Consider the following 15,849-nt stretch of genomic DNA (forward strand, 5'->3'; position numbering starts at 1 on the left):
TTCAAGCGCATATAAAAGTATGCAGTGGTTTGATTTCTGGTTTTCATCTGGCCTAGGTCGGTCGAATGCTCATTTATTGTGTAGCATACTTTTAGGCAGCACATTCAACAAAACATATTGCCTACTTTTGGGAGGTGATGGATATTCATTTGGTGCAACCACCTCCTGCCATTTCTGTTCGCCTGGTACTTCGAAATTGAAAAGTGGCCAATTCCCCTCGTTTCCGAAGCGACAAACACTGCCGAATGGCACAAGTTTTGGGTTTCAGACACCAGGCGAACAGAATCCGTAGAAAGTGGCAGCTGGTCGCTTAAATTTTAATTAAAACAGCTGATCCTCTTGCATGATGGCCGCCCTTTTTCATGATGGCTGCCCTTTCGATTTCTCCATTCGCCATTAGACCAATAGAAAGCCAGCATTGGAGGGATAACCGTTAGTTTTTTCATAAGGACCGCCCTACACTTTTTCCAGTCAGCAGGCAACGATCATGTCAGCCTGCCCCCTACACAAATTTATGTTCGCCTGGTGTTAAGCCACCGAGAATTCACAAATCTCGCACAAAATTTCCGACCCGGCATCATTTTTCCCAGTCAAATTGCCACTTTTTGGGATCCCAGATACCAGGCGAACAGAAATCTCAGAAGGTGTCATCAGGTGGCAGCAGGTATCATAGAATGAGACAACTAGCTGATATTTCCATGATGGCCATCCCTTTCATGCTTTCAGGCGCCCCTTGACAAGCTTAAACCGTTACTTTACCACTGAAGGCAGATCAGAGATGCTCAGTCACATTGTGCACTTGGTGCTTCACGCGTTTTTCACGAAATTTGCACGACAATCACGACATAATTAAAATATCCTATGTGGTTGTTGGGAGCGTGACAAAAAATCTGTTACACGCGGGCATATCTATTTTAGGCAAAAAAAGGGATAGTTGGCTACCTACTAGGATTTTTGTTCGCCTGGTATTTAAAATCGGAAATCTCTTGAATTTCTTTAAAATTTCAGCCGCCCGGGAATCATTTTCGCTGCTAAATCGGCCAGTTTTTCGTTTCGCACACCAGGCGAACAGAAATCGCAGAAGGTGGCGTCAGGTGGCAGCAGGTATCATAGAATGAGACAACTAGCTGATATTTCCATGATGGCCATCCCTTTCATGCTTTCAGGCGCCCCTTGACAAGCTTAAACCGTTACTTTACCACTGAAGGCAGATCAGAGATGCTCAGTCACATTGTGCACTTGGTGCTTCACGCGTTTTTCACGAAATTTGCACGACAATCACGACATAATTAAAATATCCTATGTGGTTGTTGGGAGCGTGACAAAAAATCTGTTACACGCGGGCATATCTATTTTAGGCAAAAAAAGGGATCGTTGGCTACCTACTAGGATTTTTGTTCGCCTGGTATTTAAAATCGGAAATCTCTTGAATTTCTTTAAAATTTCAGCCGCCCGGGAATCATTTTCGCTGCTAAATCGGCCAGTTTTTCGTTTCGCACACCAGGCGAACAGAAATCGCAGAAGGTGGCAGCAGGTATCATAGAATGAGACAACTAGCTGATATTTCCATGATGGCCATCCCTTTCATGCTTTCAGGCGCCCCTTGACAAGCTTAAACCGTTACTTTACCACTGAAGGCAGATCAGAGATGCTCAGTCACATTGTGCACTTGGTGCTTCACGCGTTTTTCACGAAATTTGCACGACAATCACGACATAATTAAAATATCCTATGTGGTTGTTGGGAGCGTGACAAAAAATCTGTTACACGCGGGCATCTCTATTTTAGGCAAAAAAAGGGATCGTTGGCTACCTACTAGGATTTTTGTTCGCCTGGTATTTAAAATCGGAAATCTCTTGAATTTCTTTAAAATTTCAGCCGCCCGGGAATCATTTTCGCTGCTAAATCGGCCAGTTTTTCGTTTCGCACACCAGGCGAACAGAAATCGCAGAAGGTGGCAGCAGGTATCATAGAATGAGACAACTAGCTGATATTTCCATGATGGCCATCCCTTTCATGCTTTCAGGCGCCCCTTGACAAGCTTAAACCGTTACTTTACCACTGAAGGCAGATCAGAGATGCTCAGTCACATTGTGCACTTGGTGCCTCACGCGTTTTTCACGAAATTTGCACGACAATCACGACATAATTAAAATATCCTATGTGGTTGTTGGGAGCGTGACAAAAAATCTGTTACACGCGGGCATCTCTATTTTAGGCAAAAAAAGGGATCGTTGGCTACCTACTAGGATTTTTGTTCGCCTGGTATTTAAAATCGGAAATCTCTTGAATTTCTTTAAAATTTCAGCCGCCCGGGAATCATTTTCGCTGCTAAATCGGCCAGTTTTTCGTTTCGCACACCAGGCGAACAGAAATCGCAGAAGGTGGCAGCAGGTATCATAGAATGAGACAACTAGCTGATATTTCCATGATGGCCATCCCTTTCATGCTTTCAGGCGCCCCTTGACAAGCTTAAACCGTTACTTTACCACTGAAGGCAGATCAGAGATGCTCAGTCACATTGTGCACTTGGTGCTTCACGCGTTTTTCACGAAATTTGCACGACAATCACGACATAATTAAAATATCCTATGTGGTTGTTGGGAGCGTGACAAAAAATCTGTTACACGCGGGCATCTCTATTTTAGGCAAAAAAAGGGATCGTTGGCTACCTACTAGGATTTTTGTTCGCCTGGTATTTAAAATCGGAAATCTCTTGAATTTCTTTAAAATTTCAGCCGCCCGGGAATCATTTTCGCTGCTAAATCGGCCAGTTTTTCGTTTCGCACACCAGGCGAACAGAAATCGCAGAAGGTGGCGTCAGGTGGCAGCAGGTATCATAGAATGAGACAACTAGCTGATATTTCCATGATGGCCATCCCTTTCATGCTTTCAGGCGCCCCTTGACAAGCTTAAACCGTTACTTTACCACTGAAGGCAGATCAGAGATGCTCAGTCACATTGTGCACTTGGTGCTTCACGCGTTTTTCACGAAATTTGCACGACAATCACGACATAATTAAAATATCCTATGTGGTTGTTGGGAGCGTGACAAAAAATCTGTTACACGCGGGCATATCTATTTTAGGCAAAAAAAGGGATAGTTGGCTACCTACTAGGATTTTTGTTCGCCTGGTATTTAAAATCGGAAATCTCTTGAATTTCTTTAAAATTTCAGCCGCCCGGGAATCATTTTCGCTGCTAAATCGGCCAGTTTTTCGTTTCGCACACCAGGCGAACAGAAATCGCAGAAGGTGGCGTCAGGTGGCAGCAGGTATCATAGAATGAGACAACTAGCTGATATTTCCATGATGGCCATCCCTTTCATGCTTTCAGGCGCCCCTTGACAAGCTTAAACCGTTACTTTACCACTGAAGGCAGATCAGAGATGCTCAGTCACATTGTGCACTTGGTGCTTCACGCGTTTTTCACGAAATTTGCACGACAATCACGACATAATTAAAATATCCTATGTGGTTGTTGGGAGCGTGACAAAAAATCTGTTACACGCGGGCATCTCTATTTTAGGCAAAAAAAGGGATCGTTGGCTACCTACTAGGATTTTTGTTCGCCTGGTATTTAAAATCGGAAATCTCTTGAATTTCTTTAAAATTTCAGCCGCCCGGGAATCATTTTCGCTGCTAAATCGGCCAGTTTTTCGTTTCGCACACCAGGCGAACAGAAATCGCAGAAGGTGGCAGCAGGTATCATAGAATGAGACAACTAGCTGATATTTCCATGATGGCCATCCCTTTCATGCTTTCAGGCGCCCCTTGACAAGCTTACAGGAGTAAACCGTTACTTTACCACTGAAGGCAGATCAGAGATGCTCAGTCACATTGTGCACTTGGTGCTTCACGCGTTTTTCACGAAATTTGCACGACAATCACGACATAATTAAAATATCCCATGTGGTTGTTGGGAGCGTGACAAGAAATCTGTTACACGCGGGCATCTCTATTTTAGGCAAAAAAAGGGATCGTTGGCTACCTACTAGGATTTTTTCGCCCACCGTAATCGTCTCGCCCGGAGATTACAGGGGGCTATCCCAATTCGCAGGCTCAAAAGAAGACATTTTGGGCTGCTTCTAAGATGTTAGTATGAATATATTATTTACCTGAAACCTCACTACTCGAAATTTGACCTATTCCTATATATTAAGATGAAAACAAATTATATTTTATAATTAAGAGATTATTTACTTAAGACAACATTTAGGTTAAAGGCTTTAATTGACCTGTTCCTGAATAATATTAAATAAAGATGTTAATTAATTAAAAACAAATTATTTTAACATAGATTATTGATGTAAAGGTGAATATGGACGGATTAACATAATGTGTATGTTATGTTATACGTATGACTTGCTCCTAGAACGTAAGTCACAGGAGTGTTTTCCAGTGCATTGTCACCGCTTCAGTGACAATGGCCTTTGGGTTGGGTTGACTGGTGGCCAGTCAGTCTTCAGTCAGTCAGGTGCGGGATGTTTCGACCTGGTTCCGCGGCAAGGTAACGAAATACAAATTCATCCAGCTGACCGGACGACGAATGTCCGAGAGCATGGACACAGTTGGGACAAGGAATACACGGAAATACACGGAAATTGCGCGGAACACGGAATAGAAAGCAGACTTTCGGGCGGAGGGCCAACCGAAAAATCAACCAGACGACGACCGACTACTGAACTGGCCGACCGCAGGGTATGAATTCTATGCGGTTTCGGAGTTGCAACATCATCACCTGGGGCTGTCGTGTAATTGCGGATTTTCATTTTTAAGCAGCGCTCTTTATTCGCGGATTTATGCGCTTGCATTATGAATGGAACGCATGTGCCACGGAATAGCTTTGGGAATAGGAATTTTAATTAGTTTGCCGCATTTCGAATTCCCATTTTTTTTTCCGGGTAGCTGGTAGCTAGGAGCGGAAAATGTTCAATGAGAAGTCTGCTGATGGCTGCGGGAAAGTGTTGAAAACCGCCTCATAACCATCGTCGCCATCAACATAATCATTATCCCGCAGTCCATAAACTGTTGCCGTCGTTTCCGGCGCTTTCACCATTTTCCAGCCCACTTTCCGCCTCGTGTGTGCCATATAAATAAATATAATCGTGAAACAAGGCCAAGAAAGGGCGCTGGCGCTGGCGCTGGTAGGCAACTTAAATGCTGCGGAATTTTAATAGTTCACGTAAATGGTTTTTGTGGCGTTGGTAATGTTTATTAACCAACTTAGACGGCCGGGAACTTGGCTTGGCAGCAGCTCCCGAGTTCCGTTTCGCAGCTTCCACCTCCCCGCTTTCCGCTTCCCGCTTCCTGCACTCCACTGCCGACTCACGGCTCCGTTTCTGGTCCTCCAGTGGAGCGTGTTTAATGCTCACTTAAGTTGCGTTTATACAAATTTCTTCGTCCCCAACCTCCAACCTCCAGCCCCCAGCCTCGAAGCATCTCCTTTTGTTCTTGGTCCTGGGTCCTGTCCGGTGCCTGCGAACTTCCTTCTTGGATATCCCTCGGCTCTTTGGGCAGAAAGTTTTGTGTGGAGTGGCTTAAGGTATCCTTGGAGGACTTTCCCCTTTGCTGCTACTCCTGCGTAAAGTAGATTCATTTGTGCCCGTTCTAAATGCTTTGTTGTTTACATTCCTGGAAGTTTGGTGTCTCACGTCGCTGGCACGCTCCTGCTCTCACAGCAGCAGTATCCTTGCCGAGCCATTCAGCTGGAAGAGTGCTGAAAAGGGCTTGGGTTTGGTTTATCCCCAAAAAGGCTGCTGATAGCGATTATGATTGGGGGTTATATACAAAATGTGGCCTTTAAGTTAATATCTAAAGGTATAATTTCCTCTAAACACCAATAAAACTATTACACATTTTACTTTTTGTATTTTTTATTTAATTTATTCTTCAATCACTTTGTTCTCATATCAGTTGTGGTTTATTAGCTACTCAAAAAAAATGAGGAAAGAAAATTGGGTTTCCTTCACACGGGTTGTTCTTATCAGCTAGCAACTAACATTAATACACTGAAGTATGTCTCTATCTGTATATCTGTATCTGTATCTGTATATGTATTTGTGTTTGTTTATGTGTAGTCGTTAAACTATCGAATAGTTTTGGTTGGCAAACCGAGTTGCCTCAACTGTACACGACTCTTACTATGTAGCTCCAACAACAATTTGACTAAGCTGCTATAAAAAAATTAAAATAAAATAAAATAAAATAGAATACATAAGGAAATGTGCGTGGTGTATTTGTGTGCTTGTGTTATGCAAGTGTGGGTGTGGCTGTACCACATGTGTATGTGTGTTCGTGTGTGCGTGTGTGTGTGTGTGTGTGTGTATGTACAAGTTAAAAAACATATGAATATTGGGTATGATGGTCGATCGGTTTTAAACACCATTCACCATTTAAGGATTGGGCTGAGCAGCTTCTCTAATCCTCGTCCTCTCTTCTTCAATATCCTGCTAGTTTGCCCGATTTGCATCGGCCTAATCCGCATATAGTTAGTTTTTAGTTTTATCCTTAGGGCCTTGTCCTCTTCGTTAACAATTTTCCTATTTACAGTTTACAACTCAAACTTGATCAATTTGCTTTGTGTTGGTTTTGCTTAGCATTAGTGATATATTTCGCTTGCGACTTTTAGGGGGGGCTTTTACTTGCCTATACAACAACAATAATATCGATTCTATCCAAATGTGAAAACAAAAATTCGCTTGAAATTTCCTCTCCTTCGTTTTTATAATTCTTAATAAACATCATCAGTCTTGAACTTAGTTTAGGTTTCCTTCACTTCTGCCCCTCATCCTCGACTCTCTTCTCTTCTACTCTCTTCTCTTCTTGTTGTTAACTCAAGCAAATGTTGTGGGTCTCGTTTTTTCGAAAAGTTGTGACCTTGTGTCTTTTTGTTGTTTTGTGAATGGAAGTATCAAATTGGGAATTATGGAAGGGATGGAGGGGAAGGACGGGTCGGGACGGGACTGACTACAATCCAGGTTCGAAGGCACAATTTCAAAAGATTTCTCCCCCAATTCCGACTTTTCAGACTAACTAACGCCTCTTCTATACACTAGCCATACGCTGGGGAGCCCTGCTTTTGCCTTGGATTTCGATGCACTTTGACGGATGATCTTTACAGGGGACCAAACACAATGGGATATTACAAACGTTATAAAAGCATTATTAACTTACACGTATTACTCAGGTGAGTAGGATTTAACAACGCCCTAAAAGCAAACTACAAATGCCATCGAATTGCAATCAAAAGCAGCGCCTCGCTACGTATGGGTTTTGGATGGGAACTCTGGACATATATAGTAACTAAACTCAGAGACGAGTGATCTCTCTGCGCAACAGAGACTCCGGGATCAGAGGACGGGTTCTAGGTTCTGGGTTCTGGACTCTGGGTTTTGGGATCGGAGTCAGATTCGGATTCGAAGTCGGATTGTGAGACGCACGGCATCCGCTGACCTCCTCCTCACACAAAGAACTCCTCGTTGCCAATGTTGCTGCCCGATGCTTCAACCAGTTGCCAGGGCCAGGACCATCCGCCTCCTCCGCCCCCGAGAAGTGTGAATCACCGCTCCGTGGAGTGGGTGGTGGCTCCACCGCCCAAGCCGCTGCTGCTGCTCCCCGAGCCGGAAGCGGAATTCAAGCCCTGGCGGCGAAAGAAGCCCAGGGTGTCCAGCGCCTTAATGGTGCGTCGGATAAGCTCGTCCTTGTATTTCCAAATGGTCTTGTCCTCGACCGAGTGCTCCCGGTACTCCTCGCAGCTCTTCTTCAGCGTCTTGACGCAGTCCGCCCGATAGTGCTGCAGCTGGGCGTCCTTGGTGTCCACAGGATAGGACTTGCAGACGCCGCCCAAGCAGCTCAGCGGAAAGTGATTGTGGAGGGTGAGCACGCGCTCCGGATCGTGGAAGCACTTGACATACTGGTTCGGCTTGGTGTAGTTCTTCGCACGATGGACGTGCTGCAGCATGTGCATGTACTTGGGTATGTCCTTGTGCCAGCCGTGTTCGTGCTGCTGGTCGTCCAAGAAGTACACGTTGCGGAAGTTGTAGCTGTGGAATCCGTCCGGCTTGATTTTGCGCGACTCTGGACGCACCTTGTCCATCAGCTCGGACCACAGGACCGCACCGCCCTTGGGCATGATCACCTCGTCGATGTCCAGCAGTGCGATGTAGTCGTAGAGATAGAGGTTTTTGTACAGGCAGTCGTTGTATGGGATCACCTCGTTCTGGCGCTTGTGGTTCGTCTTTTTGGTGAGGTAAAGGTGCTGGAATCCGGGCACGTTCGGCTGTCCGCCCGGCAGGGTCAGCGGGATCACTTGCACCTTGCCCTCCTGTTCGTAGTGACTGAGCACCTTGGTGATGTTGGGATGCACCTGTCGAGGGATAGGGAAACGATGAGTGCTGACTATCGACTATTGACCATTTACCATTGAATGCCAGTTTGCTGAGCAACTGTGCCAATGGATATTTTCGAGTGGAATATAGTAAGTAGTAGACGAGCATTGCAATATTACCTGAAGATTGTAGAAGTAGATCTTGTCTGCCCCCAGGATGTTGAGCATTTCGATCCACTCGATCAGCCGCACACTCAGGTCGTCGTAGAGGAAGTCCAATCCCTTCACGCAGACAGCAAATCCCTTCTTCTGGTCGTCGGGCGGTCGGTTGTAGATGACCCGCAGATTGTTGGTGGCCGTGTCGCACTCCTTCTCCACCATCGACACGGAGCTGGGCACCACGCCGTGGAAGGGCTTGGGAATCTGGCAGGCGATCAGATATGGCTGGTAGATGCCCTGCTTGTAGTTGCCCCACTTGTTGTACCAGATGTACTTGTACTCGAACGTTTTCACGATGAACGGCTCCTTCTGGCCGTCGAACCAGAACTGGCAGTACGTCTTCACCTTGGGCTCAATCCTATCGATCATTCCCAGGATCCGCACAGTGGGTCCCAGCAGCGAGGTGCGCCGGATGTCGTAGTAGGCCCCAAAGAGCTGGAACGTTCCGTTCGAGGTGCGCAGCGTCTGCCAGTAGATGTTGTTGAACTCCAGCTCGAAAATGGAGGGGTACTTCGCGCAGGTGGACGACTTCTGCTGCAGGAAGTTCTTGTTCTTGCTCCAGTAGGCGATCGGCAGGGAGGGGATGCGCGACTCCACGTCTCGGACCAACTGGTCGTCGTCCATGGCTGCAAGAGAGGGGAACGATTGGGGCAAGAAGCTGTAGTAAGACTGTATTTCTAGTTGATAGGTTTTAGTTGGTAAAGAAACCTTCGCTATATAAATATTTAATGCAGCACTCGTGCTCACCTGTTCGATTGTCCACCAGTATCTCGCTGGGATCGAAGTGATCCGTGGTCGTGGAGGTGGTTTCCGCGTAGCGAATGTCCTTCTGCAGCAGGATGCGTCCGTTGAGTGGCACCTGCTGGTACTCCTGCGGCACCAGATTCGTGCCGTGCATCTTGAACAGTCCTATGATGACGAAGGACCAGACGCACAGCGAGAACAGGATCTTTAGGATCACCTTGGAGTGAGCCATGCTGATGACTGGAACTGGTTGGCGGCGAGGCGAAGTGATTTGCTTTTTATGGCTGGGATTTCCTTTTACTCAGCCAGAGGCGCTGCAATGAGAAATGGAAAATGGGAAATGAGAAATGGAAAATGAGAAATGGTGTGTCGTTAGAAGGCGTTGCTTTTGTCATCTCATCCTCTCCTCCTCCCCTCCCCCTAATCCCCCTAATCATTCATTTTTAAACAGGCGGCCAGCCGGTCGGTCTATTTCCGTTCCCCAACCTCCATCCCAACCCCAAACCCCGAGCTCCAATCCTCGTTTTCCACTTTGGTCAGGCGCAAAATGTCAAGTTGAAAACTGCGTGTAATATTTTCCAGCCAGGGGCGAGAAATGCCCGCCAGGACGGAGGAGCGGAGCTGCAGTGGGTGAAGGTCCTTAGCCTAATGGAAAACAATCTAAAAGCGCCACAATACAGCAGCAGATACAGTGGTCTTCAAGTGGCGAAATGCGTTTGCAATGTGATTAATTTTATAAAATAGTATAAAACATTATAAGACAGTAATGGATTAAACTCTGGAATACGGCGATGGTTTAGTCTCGTTTGCCCCATCAATTGACCAGTTTAACATTTTGTATGCCTCTCCTTTGCGGCTACAACCACTGTTCACTTGGGAAAACACCCAATTCACTTGCATTCGGTGGAGAAGTAGGCACACATACATGCCCCTGCTACCCCGGTACCCTGGGTACCCTGGTACAGTCACCTCCCCCAAAAGGCGACGCTGCAGGCGACAATCTGTTTGCCTATCTGCGCTTTGTATCTTTGCAATTGCGGGCTGTGCGTGCGACAAACGAGAAAAGACAAACGACGGACATGGACATTGGACATAGGACGCTGGACACAGGACATGGCTCCCTTCGCCATTCACCATTCACCATTGACCATTCAACAGCCAGTATCAAGCATCCAGCATCCAACATCCAGCATTTGAACACTGTGTGTCTGGCGGCAAGGCCTTCTAATATTTATGACATTGCATCCAGCTTCTTGCCATTGCCACTCGGAATCCCTTTGGGTCAGGAGCACACACATCCATAACTCTGTGTGCGTTGGCCTCAGGAGCTGTGAGGATAGCCCATTCTGCCGTTGTGCCGTTCTGCCGTTCTGATTCCCAGCCCGCTTTGCATCGCAGCTCAGTTGCTCTTTGTCTTTGTCTCTGTCGCTTTCAATTGGAGGCGAGTGTCCTGTCCGCTGTGGCTGACAAATTGCTTGGAGTTCCTTTTATTTTTAGTGCACTTGCTCGTTGTCTGTCGTGCAATCTAGAAACCTATATTACTGGAATAACCAACGATTAAGAGGCAATCAAAAGTGGCACGGGAACGTGCAAAGTTCTAAACTGCTTTCCACCTTTAGCAGATTGCAAATGCAGTTCACTTACTTCCAAACTGCACTTCCCCAGCATTTCCCCAGCACATTCACATTCACATCACATTTTCGGTATTTGTTTAAGTTGAGTCCCGAAAACTTTGTGCAACATTTTTGCCGCATTCAAAATCAGCTGCAGGGATGTTTCCAAAAACGAGGTGGACGGACCGCCGCCAAAGGGGAGCAGAGCGGCAAGTTTTTACTCAAATGTTTTCCATTTCATTTGCATGCGCCGCAAACTTTTTGCAAACACCAGGCTGAGATACAGAGATACAGAGCTACAGAGATACAGAGATACTCGTATACAAAGATGCAGCGAAACCGAATATGTTGCAACCAGCTTTCAACGAGCTCACCAAGCCCAAAGGCGACGAGGGGAAAGTGGAAGCCGAAAGCTTCAGGGCTCGTGAAAAATGCAAAATCACCTGTGATCCGGATCCGCTTTAATCCCAAAAGATTGGATATTCCGATTCCGTATGGAATGTTCACCTAGCCTGAACACCTAGGCTTGAACTGTTGTTTATGGCACCAATCGGAATCAGATCGTTCTCTCCTGGCCGAGTTCAAGGCCCTTCGTTCTTGAAGCTACCTCTATCGTTTGGTTTGTGTGTAGTCTGTAGTGTGTGTGTAGTCTGTAGTGTGTGTGTAGTGTGTAGTGTGGCGTGTGGCCGGGGATCTATAATTTATCACTTAGCAAAGGCGCTCGCCCCGGGCTTTCGCGTACCCATAAATCTGCGAGGTCTGTGAAACGATTTGGGTCAATTTGCCATTAAATACGCGTCATGCTTATGTGATTATTCAAAGGCGATACACAGAACGCAGAACAGAGAACAGAGAAGCACGGCTACAAGTACAAAGTGTACAAAATGTACAAAATAGAACCCGACAAGTTCTTCTCGTGGCTGGCATGTAATTTGCTAGGCAAAACAGGTTCGATCTCCGGCCGGAATGTGTGTCGCACCCAGAGCTGGAATAAAATTCAACTGAAACTATCGCTGGAAGCGATGGAAATGGTAATGGTGGCCGTAGGTATTCGGTATTCGCTATTCGGCTACCAAAATGGGTCAATGAGCCTCGATGACTCTTCTTGCGATCGCCAGAACCAGAACCAAAGCCAGAGCCCCAGAACAGAAATTAACTCCATGGATACCTCCATCGGTGGATCGGTGGATCGGTAGATTGCCCTTAAACGGCGAGCACTGATCTGCGGTTCATTGATCCGCTGTCCAGAGGCGAACGAACGGAAATGTGGAAATGTGCCGAAGACTTGGCAAGTTTCGCCATTTTCTGGCAAAGCGCCATCCAATTAAGCTGCCCGAGTTCAATGCAAAGGAAACCAAATTGGTTGCAGATCCTTTGAACTGAGTTATAACAGCCTTTTGGTTGTGGCGACTCATTAGAATATCTCCCGACTGTATAAACATGATAAACGATAATAGACGCGGTGAGTGAGGTCATGTGGAGGTAAATAGCTGAACAGCGTACTCCTGAAGTTGCTGAAACCTTGGCAGGCACACGTAATACCTATGAATGCTGTCACATTCCAGGTACGCTCGATCATAACTCGTTTGGAGCCTCGTTTTTCCAGCCGTCTGATTGATTTATGCATGTGTTGGAGACAAACTTAAAAGTTGCTCATTAGCATGCTATTTATAGGCACGATGTACGCTGTACGATGTACGATGCCAGGTGCAAAGTCAGGTCCCCAGATGAATGAATCATTATCATTATCATTATCAGCACCGACACCGGCATTGGCATCGGCATCATCATTGGCATTAATGCAAATAAGGGGATTCAATGAACCCCCGAGCACCAAACTATTTACGTATCCCCGCTAATGGCCACAGTTGGCCGGGGAACCAGAAAGAAAAGCAGGAAAATGAAACGAAATGAAGTGGTTTAGAGTGAGGCTGAGTTACGTTCAGTTGAGTTGAATGGAGTTGAGTGGACGAGAAAGAATCTAAATGAAAGGTCGGGTCAAGTGGCACGGTGGTAAAGCTCCGTTCGATGGTGCCACATTTGTATCTCTCTGTTGTAGTGGTTACGACAATGAAGCCGGGAGCCAAGTGCCAAGAGCCGAAAACTGAAAACCAAAAGTCGAAACACGAACGCATTTAAAATGCAGAAGGCAGACGCAAAGTGGCGCAAATGAACTTAAGTATATCGCGGGAAGTGTTGAGCATTGAACACAGAGCATCGCGCATCTCGCATCTCGCATCTCGCAGATACGCCGCAGCATATGTATCTTCGCATCAGCGCGAGTATCTCGTATCCGCATCTGTAGCTTCACCTCTGTACGCACATCGTACACCGCGAGAAAAGCTGCTAGGATACAAGGCTACATAAAGTTGACTCAAACAACATAACATACTTTTGGAGCCTCTCGACTCTAAGAGTCGTAAAGGCGATTGGGATTGCTTTCAATGGCGCAGTCATTGAAATGTTATACTGATGCTATTACGAATCCGTTCTCGAATCACTTTTTGTTCTCTGCGTACCTGTGGCGCAGCGTCTGCAATTTTAATTCGCCTCACATCCTTTTATTTGCGTACGTGCGCGGCAACTTCTGGTGCCTGTGCCTGTGCCTGCTCGATTTTCTCGGATTTCGCGGCGCTTCCTTGCTTTTGCCACCACGATTGATAGCAAAATGATTTCTCAATATGTCGCCTAAGTTGATTTTCCGTTTTTTGATGCCAAATGAAATTTGTTTTAGCACCATCCCCATGCCATCCCCTGGCATGTGGCGTGCTGTATCTGCCGGATACATTTCGCTCTTGGCAAACAAAAATTCAGCTTAAATTGAATTACCAATATTATGTCGCACTGGAGATCCAGATCCATTCCATACCATACCATACCATTCCGAGTCCGGGTCAGTCGGTAGGTAAAAGTGTTTTAGATTTGCCATTTATTTTATTTTATTTAATTTTTTCTGGCCATTATCGCTTCCCCACACCTTTGCCCTTTCACATCCACGTGCTCCATGTGCTTCAATTGCCATTAGAAGTTCAGTAAATGAACATTTAATTTCAATTAACCGCAGCGGGACAGCACAAAGTACCAAACAGTGGCAAATGCAGGGCTGTTGATGGGTTGATGCGGCTTTTATTAACCCATGCAAACCCATGCAAAGCCTGCCTCCTGATTATTATTTTTGTGCCGGACTATTTATGGCCATAAGTGCTGCGCAGCGCTGCAAATGTATCTCGTAATTCAGCAGCAACAACCGCAAAACAAATAAAAGCAACCTCCATGATGATAACAATCATCGTCAACGGCAACAACAGCAACAACAGCAGCAACAGCAACACAAGCAACAAAAGCACGCAATTGTTGTCAGTGATTTAAAATTTATAACAATTAACAGAAAACAATGCGGCAAATTGTCAAAAGACATGAAACGGGTGATGACCAATATGCAAATGGAAAATGGCCCGAACGGGAAACGGGAAATGGAAAATGGGAACTGGGAACTGGGAAATGGCCAAGAGTGCCGCAACATGGCGCAATCCGAAAGGGGCGGCAGCCACGCCCCCACGCCCCCACCGTCCACGCCCATGCCCAGCAACTGAAATAATGCAGGCAAAGAGTTGCGATACTTTTGCACCTCCGTGGGCCAAAAGAGGCGACAAGTTGGCTGGACTCGGCCTCATTACTAGTAACTTTACTTTGATTAAAGATATTTACATTTGAATCGCAGCGTGTTTTTTGTGCCTCTTTATTGCCTCATTGCTTGGCTGCACTAAGTCCCCAAATCACATAATTTAAGACGCCTATTATGCGGTGTTAAGTTTCGAGTCATTAAAAGTGTCTGCGAATTTAAGAAGCTCCGCAGCTTAGATCGCCGCCTGTGAGTACAAACCCAACGAAATGCCTCGAAATGACAGTCATTTGCAAATATATTATCCACTTAGGCATCGTCGTGATTTGATGGCTTTGTTTGCCTTATCTTTCTGGATACGTATGAGTGGTTGGCGTGTTTAATTGCAGGAGACCCATCATTCTTGCCTCCAACCGCTGACTCTCTATTTTTAAGCCGCCAGCCGCCAGTCGCTAGTCGCTAAGCAATACCTGTCACGAGCAGCAATTGTATTCTACAGATGCAACATACAGCACAATAGATGGCGACTTACGCGACTGGCTGGCTGACTGGCTGGCTGGCTGGCTGATAAGTTGCGCAATCCGCTTACGTCATCCGGAGATAAAGACGGAGTTTAAGGCGGCGCGGAGTGCACGACAATGCCTTGACCGACCGACAGCCCCTCGTGCTATCTGCATCTGCAGCACCCCACCTCGTATCGGTTGTATCTGTATCTGTATCTGAATCTTCTTCTTCGGCGGGGGGTGCCTAATATGGCGGTGGTCGGGGACACAAACATGGCCATGTGTGACAGGGCCAACGCAATTGAGAAACAATTTCGCAGAGGAGCAAATCAACGTTTAACCAGATGCGACGCACACACAAAAGACACACGAGAAAGGAGACCCGAAACTTTGACTGCACGTTGTCTATATAAATGCGACACGAACTGTTTAGCTTCGAGTGATGTTGATGTTGCTGCTGCTGCCGTGGCTGCCATCATTGTTGCGTTCGCAGTTGCTGCAGCATGCCACTGAAATCAGTGCTGCACGGTGCACGGTACATGCCCTCTGCGAATGCTGCATGCTGCATGCTGCACGCCCAAGAAACCCACTGCGAACCGTGTCCGAGGCTGCTCGGTGTTTAAGTTTAAGCTTCAGTTTGTGTTGGCGTGTGCACTCCGTTTATCTGAAGGCAGTCACCACAGTGCACTGCGAGAAAGCCACTCACTTTGATTGCTTACGCATTTCACTTACATTAAGTAAGCTGAATGAAGATTTCACTTACATTAAGTAAGCTGAAGAAGATTCAACTGGAATGCTTTTTAGTTATATTTGCATGTGA

The 15,849-nt window shown here is 46.3% G+C and overlaps 1 protein-coding gene across 3 annotated transcripts in view; it reads right to left on the bottom strand.

The window, feature by feature from the left end:
• Positions 1–6,212: 6,212 nt before the first annotated feature.
• LOC122624898 overlaps positions 6,213–15,849 on the bottom strand; it is a 140,354-nt gene continuing 130,717 nt past the window's right edge. For all 3 annotated transcript variants that reach the window (XM_043804658.1, XM_043804659.1, XM_043804657.1), the window contains 3 exons: positions 9,295–9,605; positions 8,509–9,173; positions 6,213–8,367 (listed from right to left, as the gene is read on the bottom strand). In XM_043804658.1, the coding sequence (XP_043660593.1) occupies positions 7,561–8,367; positions 8,509–9,173; positions 9,295–9,523 (1,701 nt within the window). In that variant the 5' untranslated portion in view covers positions 9,524–9,605 and the 3' untranslated portion in view covers positions 6,213–7,560. The remainder of the gene's footprint in view (positions 8,368–8,508; positions 9,174–9,294; positions 9,606–15,849) is intronic.

Source organism: Drosophila teissieri, chromosome X, assembly GCF_016746235.2.
Source record: "Drosophila teissieri strain GT53w chromosome X, Prin_Dtei_1.1, whole genome shotgun sequence".
Classification (NCBI taxonomy): Eukaryota; Metazoa; Arthropoda; class Insecta; order Diptera; family Drosophilidae; genus Drosophila; species Drosophila teissieri.